Source organism: Poromitra crassiceps, assembly GCF_964638095.1.
Source record: "Poromitra crassiceps genome assembly, contig: HAP1_SCAFFOLD_745, whole genome shotgun sequence".
Classification (NCBI taxonomy): Eukaryota; Metazoa; Chordata; class Actinopteri; order Beryciformes; family Melamphaidae; genus Poromitra; species Poromitra crassiceps.
In genome coordinates, this window is record NW_028151663.1 from 57,501 (window position 1) to 67,500 (window position 10,000).

Here is a 10,000-nt window from a genome sequence, read left to right on the forward strand (position 1 = left end):
AAGACAGAGACAGAGAGAGAGAGAGATAGAGAGAGACAGAGAGAGAGAGAGATAGAGAGAGACAGAGAGAGAGAGAGAGAGAGACAGAGAGAGAGAGAGAGAGAGAGGATATGGCTGAAACAGTGGGACCCTCCCAGCCTGTTCTAATGGGTTTTTACAGGCGGATGGAAAGCTAGTTGGTTGGTGTGCTGCTGCCTCTGAAAAGCTCTTTCTTGCGTGAACAGATCGTTTTTCCCTCCTCTCCCCTCGGCCTCCTATGTTCATCAGGGCGAGACGCACATCAGCTATTCCAACCAGCACCGCTTGTTGGAACCGCGGAAATGTTCACTCAATTATTGTAGGCTATTTTCATGGCTACTTTCTTATGCTAAACATCCCCCAGTCAGGGGGGAAAGCATACAGTACACTGGTAACTATAGCTGCTATAGCTCACCACCACCACCACGCTGAAGGGCTTACATTTCCCCACACACTTTGTTTGCATAATATTGTGCTTATATGGGAACACTTTATATTAAGGTACATTCACATGAACTAGTTGCTTATTAGCATGCATATTTGTAGCATATATAGGATGTTTATTAGTCATTATAAAGCATTTATCAATGCTTTATTCTGCATGATCATATTCTACAACTATTATTAACTGCCATTAACTCAAGAGTTTTCCCTCCTAATGACTACTTATTGATAGTAAGTAAGGAAGTTGAATTATGATCGTAATATGCTTTAGTGGTAACTGCAAACTTAGCAAAGCATATTAAGATCATAATTTATGTACAACTTAGGCCTACTTACTATCAATAATCAGTAATTAGGGAAAACTAGTGTCCTCTAGTGAGAGAGTGGCGTCAGCGGAGGACCAAAATGCGAGACTCATTAGCCAATGAACAGCCAGGAATGGGTCTTGCGCTACTTTTGCATGCTAAAATAAAGCTGATAATGTACAATTTGATTCAAGGGGGGGAAAAACCCTTTCAGAGTACAACACAAACTGTCTATTTTGCTGCAACTCGACAGTGCTGCTGAATCCAGGACCTTACTTCCTGGAACTCTTGAGAGTAAAAAAACTGGTCCATTGGAGTGAATGGAGATGTCGGAACTCTTCTATTATACGGCTCTGGGGAAAACGTATTGGCATTAATAAGTGCTTTCTGATGACTAATAAAGAGCCGATATTCATGCTACTGTAGTAACTGTTCAAATCAAGTGTGACCATGTTTGTACCATGAGGCTCCTCCCCTCTTTCCTCCACTCTGTTATCTCTCCCCGTTATGATTTTGCATGTGTATTTGACTGTGTGTGTGAACACATGACACTCTCCCTCTGTTCTGCAGAGTTGCCCTATGGCTGGGAGGAAATTGACGACCCGCAGTACGGCACGTACTACGTCGAGTAAGTGTTATTGATTTATTTATGTCTCTCATCATTGTGTATCTTTCAAGCACTAGGGCTGCCACGCCACAAACAGCCTCCTTTGTTTTCTGCCACATAGCACACACATGTGCACTAACACATTCTGCCCTGCAGGGGCAGAGCATGAGTGCACACGTTACGCTGCTAAGTGTATATTAGCAATGGACCGGCATAAATCGATCCTGTCTAAAAATAAACAAATTAGTATATAGCACACGGCTTATTTTGAACGTTGCCATCTGGTGTGAGGACGCTCTGTGTTACGTAACGCCTGGAGATGAAGCGTGCCCAATGAGTTCCCAATGAGGATTTTCTCATTGTATCTCAATTGTGTTATCCTTGTGTTCTCTCTGTGTGTGTGTGTGTGTGTGTGTGTGTGTGTGTGTATGTGTATAGGCTACTACACGTGTGTGTACTGTATGTCTGTGGCATAGACTGTAAATATATATATATATATATATATATATATATATATATATATATATATACACAGTATATATATATATATTATGTAGTGAGCCTCCAGTTTGGCGTTTTGGCCGCTGCCATCTTGGTTCTCATGCAGCTCGTGTGAGACGAGGGCGGTCCCACAGAGCCGCAGCTCCGCCTGCTATTGTTCTGTGATCAGTGAGATGGGGGATCACTGGCCAGGCGACCTGCCAATCACTATCACAAAACATATACTGCTTTAGCATCTATTTGACTCTAGTCTAAATTAGTCTCACTGGCCAGCCTCCTCTCCCTCCCGTCCGAGGAGTCTGGCGCAGCAGGTCTCCATAGTGGGATTGCGATGGGCGGAGCTTACCCTCTTAGGAGTGCGCCCTTGGAAAATAGTTTCCAACAATCCAATTTGCCGTTTTCAGCGTGTAGCAACGAGCTAGCGTGTAGGTTTCTGCCGTTAGCTTGCTAGCTAGTTAGCGTTGTTGTTTTCACTGCGACGGCAGGGCACTATTTACAGCGACACACAGGGAGGAGGGAGCGGAAGCCGCTCTGATTGACATGGTCGGAGCCAATGACAGAGCTTGTAATAAGCCGGGAGCCGACATCCGGCTGCCACCGAAACAGTCGCTCCAATGGGAGAGCAGCTGTAGAGCAGGGGAGGGTCCTCGGACGGAAGGGAGAGGAGGCTGGCCAGTGAGACTAGTCTAAATGGGACCATATTTTACAAGATGAACATCACGCTGTACTGAAGAAGATTTAAACCAGCGATTGAGATGATAAACTCATTAGGAAAGTGCTTACCGAGGTCATCAATCAAGTGACAAGTATTTTCCCATTCACTTCATACAATCAGACTTCTCTTTGCAGCCATAGACTGTAAATGGTTGAGCAAAATATGTGTGCTTTATACGATTTTAATGCACGACGTGGAGGCAAAGTGCATTAAAATCGTATAGTGCACACCTAGGAGTTGATTATCCTGCTTATACCATGGTCATTTGCAAACAATAGAGAGGCAAAGTGAGGGCCTACTTCCTGCTTCAGCACTGTACCAGAGATTTTCATCCGCCATTTATTTTCCCATCCACATTTTGTAAAATGCTTATAAAAAGAGTTTTACTGGTTCAAACCAAACGGTACAGATATATTTAGAAACGGGAGAGATCGCATAACATTTCACTGGGACCAAAACGTAAAATAAATGCGGGTTTAAAGAAAATATTTTTTCCACGTTGTTTTTTTAAGGTTTGGTCCAAGTGAAATGTTCTATGGTCTCTCCCGATTATAGCGTTAGCTGAACCGTTTGGTTCGACGAAGGAAAACTATTTTATAAGCATTTTATGAAATGTCTATGGGAAAATAAATGGCGGATGAAAATCTCTGGTACAGTGCTGAAGCAGGAAGTGACGTTCCACTTTGCCTCTCAATATATTAGCGCTCCAGTTTGGCGTTTTGGCGTCGGGTGAAGCACGACCCTGAGGTGTGGTATAATGAGCATATACCATGGCCTGTCGTGATCTATTGCTGAATTATTTCTGCTGTACAGGCAGGCCTTTTATCATGGGGGTGAATGGGGAATGACTCGCTTTTGCAGCCAGCCTCAAATGGCCTTTTCGAACAACTGCAGTTTTTGGTGCTTCTACATTGGCTTCGATTGATCAAAGACGGAACTCCCCCTCGGTGTGTCCATGTTGTCTGTATTTGTCTGTAGACAACAAGTGTTTCTGTGCTGCCCGCCCCAGCGTGGAGTCAGTGAAACACAGACATGGTAGCAGCAGCAGCACAGAGAGTGGGGAGATGTTCTACTGGAAGGAGAGGAGGGAGGAGAGAGGGGGGCTGGAAGGAGCTGAGGAAGCAATCTGCTGTGATGAGAAGAAAGATTGGAACGCTCGTGTTGTTTCATTGCTCGGTCAGAGAGGGATCCCTCCTAGGTACAGAGAGGGATCCCTCCTAGGTACAGAGAGGGATCCCTCCTAGGTACAGCGAGGGATCCCTCCTAGGTACAGAGAGGGATCCCTCCTAGGTACAGCGAGGGATCCCTCCTAGGTACAGAGAGGGATCCCTCCTAGGTACAGAGAAGGATCCCTCCTAGGTACAGAGAGGGATCTCTCCTAGGTACAGAGAGGGATGCCTCCTAGGTACAGAGAGGGATGCCTCCTAGGTACAGAGAGGGATCCCTCCTAGGTACAGAGAGGGATCCCTCCTAGGTACAGAGAGGGATCCCTCCTAGGTACAGAGGCATCCCTCCTAGGTACAGAGAGGGATTCCTCCTAGGTACAGAGAGGGATCCCTCCTAGGTACAGAGAGGGATCCCTCCTAGGTACGAGCGACAAGAGAGAGAAACTGCCTGTTTTGACGAGGAGAGTCAGTGGCACACCGATATGGCTCATTGCTGCCAGTGTTTTAGCTTGAAGTGAACACAACATGAAACAATGGCTTTGGTTTGTATACCAGGGGGACAACATGCTGTTTACCTGCTTGTAAGAGCAGCAGCCAGCATGTTGCTGGCAGTCTAAAAGCCATGCTAGAGTTCCCCCACACACACACACACACACACACACACACACACACACACACACACACACACACACACACACACAGTCAGCCTCTGTGTGTGCTGTGTTCATGAATGAATTTATAATGGCACCACAGCACACTGTGCCTTTATTAGCAAATCATGCTTTCTATATGGGACAATGCATTCATAATTGATTGCATACAGATGGTGGATGAGACTCAATCTATACGAGGTGTGTGTGTGTGTGTGTGTGTGTGTGTGTGTGTGTGTGTGTGTGTGTGTGTGTGTGTGTGTGTGTGTGTGTGTGTGTGTGTGTGTGTGTGCGTGCGTGTGTGTGTGTGTGTGTGTGTACTGTGTGTGTGTGTGTGTGTGTGTGAGTGTGTGCTTATGAATTGCAAAACACCTGAATCTGCATGTGTTGATGTTCCAGCCACATTCACCAGAAGACCCAGTTTGAGAACCCAGTCCTGGAGGCAAAGAAGAGGCTGAGCCAGGAGACGGCTGCTCTCCAAGCCGCCGCGCCTTCACAAGGTAACGGCACTGAGGCACCTTCACAGGGTAACGGCACTGAGGCACCTTCACAGGGTAACGGCACTGAGGACCTTCACAAGGTAACGGCACTGAGGCACCTTCACAAGGTAACGGCACTGAGGCACCTTCACAAGGTAACGGCACTGAGGCACCTTCACAAGGTAACCACACTGAGGCACCTTCACAAGGTAACGGCACTGAGGCACCTTCACAAGGTAACAGCACTGAGGCACCTTCACAGGGTAACGGCACTGAGGCACCTTCACAAGGTAACGGCACTGAGGCACCTTCACAAGGTAACGGCACTGAGGCACCTTCACAAGGTAACGGCACTGAGGCACCTTCACAGGGTAACGGCACTGAGGCACCTTCACAGGGTAACGGCACTGAGGCACCTTCACAGGGTAACGGCACTGAGGCACCTTCACAAGGTAACGGCACTGAGGCACCTTCACAAGGTAACGGCACTGAGGCACCTTCACAGGGTAACGGCACTGAGGCACCTTCACAAGGTAACGGCACTGAGGCACCTTCACAAGGTAACGGCACTGAGGCACCTTCACAAGGTAACGGCACTGAGGCACCTTCACAAGGTAACGGCACTGAGGCACCTTCACAGGGTAACGGCACTGAGGCACCTTCACAAGGTAACGGCACTGAGGCACCTTCACAAGGTAACGGCACTGAGGCACCTTCACAAGGTAACAGCACTGAGGCACCTTCACAGGGTAACGGCACTGAGGCACCTTCACAGGGTAACGGCACTGAGGCACCTTCACAAGGTAACGGCACTGAGGCACCTTCACAAGGTAACGGCACTGAGGCACCTTCACAGGGTAACGGCACTGAGGCACCTTCACAGGGTAACGGCACTGAGGCACCTTCACAAGGTAACGGCACTGAGGCACCTTCACAGGGTAACGACACTGAGGCACCTTCACAGGGTAACGGCACTGAGGCACCTTCACAGGGTAACCACACTGAGGCACCTTCACAAGGTAACGGCACTGAGGCACCTTCACAAGGTAACGGCACTGAGGCACCTTCACAAGGTAACGGCACTGAGGCACCTTCACAGGGTAACGGCACTGAGGCACCTTCACAAGGTAACGGCACTGAGGCACCTTCACAAGGTAACGGCACTGAGGCACCTTCACAAGGTAACGGCACTGAGGCACCTTCACAAGGTAACGGCACTGAGGCACCTTCACAAGGTAACGGCACTGAGGCACCTTCACAGGGTAACGGCACTGAGGCACCTTCACAAGGTAACGGCACTGAGGCACCTTCACAAGGTAACGGCACTGAGGCACCTTCACAAGGTAACGGCACTGAGGCACCTTCACAGGGTAACGGCACTGAGGCACCTTCACAAGGTAACGGCACTGAGGCACCTTCACAGGGTAACGGCACTGAGGCACCTTCACAGGGTAACGGCACTGAGGCACCTTCACAAGGTAACAGCACTGAGGCACCTTCACAGGGTAACGGCACTGAGGCACCTTCACAGGGTAACGGCACTGAGGCACCTTCACAAGGTAACGGCACTGAGGCACCTTCACAGGGTAACCACACTGAGGCACCTTCACAAGGTAACGGCACTGAGGCACCTTCACAAGGTAACGGCACTGAGGCACCTTCACAAGGTAACCACACTGAGGCACCTTCACAACGTAACCACACTGAGGCACCTTCACAGGGTAACTGCACTGAGGCACCTTCACAGGGTAACAGCACTGAGGCACCTTCACAGGGTAACGGCACTGAGGCACACAGAGCTCTCTCCAAATGACTATAAAAAAACATGGAAAAAAATAAATAATAATAACTGTAATAACCATGGTAAAGGAGTAAACAAGATATGCTTATCACGATACGATTCGATACACGATATGGGGTTCACGATTCGATACGACCACGATACCATGTCATAAATAAAAGCGGAGTGACATTGTATGACTGTGCAGAATTATGTTTAGTTCTGAGCCACAAATCTGCCTTGCTAGAACGTAAACAATTTAAAACTGTCATTACAAAGTGCAAATGATTATCATTTGGATTTGAGAAGTTGTGAAATTGTGATGAAGAAGCCGTCCCAGAATAAAATGGAGCCAATATCACAATTGTTTTTTCTGCCCCACGATACGTATTGTCGCATTTCTATATTGCGATATATTGAATTGCGATAGTGTATATTGCCTCATACCTAGAAAGGAATCATACAAAGACCAAATAGAAATTGATTTCTACACCTATGATTGCTGCAATATTACACATTTACCAACACAAGGGACAGTGACCTTTGCACAAATCACCGATTGGCTCATGGACTGGGATGTCTCCCGCAGCTCTATAAGTCTTACAAATCTAACTTGTGTCACTCCCAATACGTTTCTGACTCACAGCGTCTGCTGAACTGTACGTGGGTAAAAAAAGAAACCGCACCAGAGGTTCCGTGGCAATGCAGTGCAAAAGAGATGAAAGTCACATGATAAGCATAATAAGCGTTGGAGAGGCGCAGGTGTTGGCTTTGACCCTTGCACTCCTTGCTGCTAGACTAGAGGCTTTGTAAGGTTTCCAGACTTCCGAGCTTGTTCTATTCTTGCGCTCGCTAAATCACTGCGGACGTGAGCGAGCGGAAACGTCTCAAACGTAATCGCAGTTTAATGACTTTGTCCCGCGTGCTCTTTATACACGCTGACCCTCGCACCTCAGTCGGCGCGCTGTGATGAATACGTTTCTGTAGAACAGAAAGCAGCTGCGTGCGTCATTTCACACAACCACCGTCCTTCAAGCGTCCTCAAACACACCGCTGGCTTCTGAAAATTAGCCTCATTTTATTATTCATCTGTTAGTATAGTACAAGTTCTCATCAGTGCTCTCCTGTGATGCTCTGTTCTTTGTCTTGACACGCTGTTTTCCCCCCATAAACATGATGAATGAAGGATGATTTCTTTACATTGATACCTCAGAGCTATAAAGATGAGAAAAGAAAGTGCCAAACGTATTGTTGTTGATTTGCGTGCGATCTGTCACCGAAGCAAACGTTTCTGCCGATATGACAGGCCGATAAAATGAGGCTTTAATTATTCCCAAATCAATGAAACCTTTATTGACAGACACTTAGTCCATAGATGTCACATACACACTTACAAAGGACACAAAGCACGTAAGAGCACAATAAAAGAACAAAAACATTATAAAAGAGAATCATACCAGAATTTCCACAAATGTGACTGTTATCTCACAGTGCTTTAGCCCAGGATCATAATGAGACTGATATCTCACAGTGCTTAGCCCAGGATCATAATGAGACTGGTATCTCACAGTGCTTAGCCCAGGATCATAATGAGACTGGTATCTCACAGTGCTTAGCCCAGGATCAGTGAGCAACTTAATGATGACATTCTGAGACACGTTCAATCGACAGATGAACCTGTACCTCAGATTTCTCAGGAGCGCCCCCAAGGAGCGCCCCCAAGGAGCGCCCCCAAAGAGTTTGCGGACCCCAAAGAGAAAATATTCATCACTGGATCTGAAATTCTACAAGTCAATTCTACTAAATTCCTGGGAGTGATTGTGGATGACAGACTCAATTGGTCTAACCACATTAACCTTGTTGTGTGCAAAAGGTCTACGAAGGTGCTGGGCATTATAAGAAAAGTCACCCCCTTAATACATCCTTCAGCCCATCTAACTCTGTATTATTCATTCACAAGTTTACTTACAGAAAGCAAGATCTTCCCGACACTTTTCGAAATTTCTTTACATTTACTTCAGACATACATTCATATCACACAAGGCACAGCAATAATAACCTCTATTTACCTTTCACCCGAACATCAAGTCATCAACACAACATTTCTTATAGAGGCCCCATCATGCTCTGGAGCGAATTAAGTCTTCAACTCCGATCCATAGCTTCTCACTCACTCTTTAAAAAGCATCTTAAAAAGCATCTTATCCATACATGAACCATCCAACCATCAATCCAACTCCCTCTCTGCCCTTGCCATTGTCACGTTCCTGGTTTTTCTTTTGCCTTCTTTTGTGTGCCCTTCTCTGATCTGTGTATATTGTCTCCTTATTCCTCCATACGCTCTGCTTTGTACCTTGTCTCCTTATTTATCTGCATAAGTCATTGAGTTAGCCTGGGGATGTCAATAGACTCATTTTCTGTTAGCCTATTGTAACTTTGTAATTTTCTGATATGATTATTTTTGATATGATTATGATTGTTGATAGGGGTGGAACTCCGTACAAGCCCTGTTGGCTTGGTTCCCTCCTTGCACTGTTTTAGTGTGTGCTAAATAAATAAAACGAAAACTAAACTAGAAAGTGGCCACCCCCGCCTTCACTAGCACTGCTCCACCTGGGCTTTTTCAGCAAGATGCGCATGCAGTCATTATAGGCAACCTGAAGTTTATGGATGCTCGCCTTCTTAAACTTTACCCACAAGGGGGCAGTATAGATAGGGGTACAGTAAGCCCTAAAGAGTGTGATCTTAACATCATCAGAACAGGAGTGGAATTTCCTGACCAACATGTTAGCCTGAATGTATAACACACGCCGCTGTCTATACATATCATCATCATCACCCATATGGTCAGTGATGAAGTGGCCCAGATATTTAGTTTTTTATCACAGACACATAGAGCATGCTCAGACAAAAGAAAAACAGGAAAAGCAAGATCCCTGCCCTCTTTCGTTCTACAGATCATATTCAGAACAGATATTCAGCAGTATGCAAATGATCGATGCTTGACTAAAATGCTCAATGTTTACATAACCGAAGTAATGTTCTTATTTTGCCCGGTGAATGTGTAAAGCATTGTATTTATGTCTGCATCTGCCAGTGGGCCGTCAAACGACAAGAGTATAATGTGTATTGTATAATCATAATAATAATAATAATAATTAATGATTTGATTTATATATGACCTTTCAAGACACTCAAAGCGCTTCACATATCAGGGGAGGGAGGGGGAGAGAATTCAACTCATCCACCACCGATGGGTAGCACCCACCTGGGTGATGTGTAGCACCCACCTGGGTGATGTGTAGCACCCACCTGTGTGATGATGCACGGCAGCC

At 46.3% G+C, this 10,000-nt stretch overlaps 1 protein-coding gene across 1 annotated transcript in view; it reads left to right on the top strand.

The window, feature by feature from the left end:
* Window positions 1-4,947, top strand: part of LOC310771524 (membrane-associated guanylate kinase, WW and PDZ domain-containing protein 3-like) — a gene marked incomplete at both ends in the record, with an annotated part of 49,571 nt that extends 44,624 nt beyond the window's left edge. Inside the window, 2 exons of the mRNA XM_083664118.1 lie at window positions 1,338-1,395; window positions 4,806-4,947. Of these exons, the coding sequence (XP_083520244.1) occupies window positions 1,338-1,395; window positions 4,806-4,947 (200 nt within the window). The remainder of the gene's footprint in view (window positions 1-1,337; window positions 1,396-4,805) is intronic.
* Between the last annotated feature and the right edge of the window lie 5,053 nt (window positions 4,948-10,000).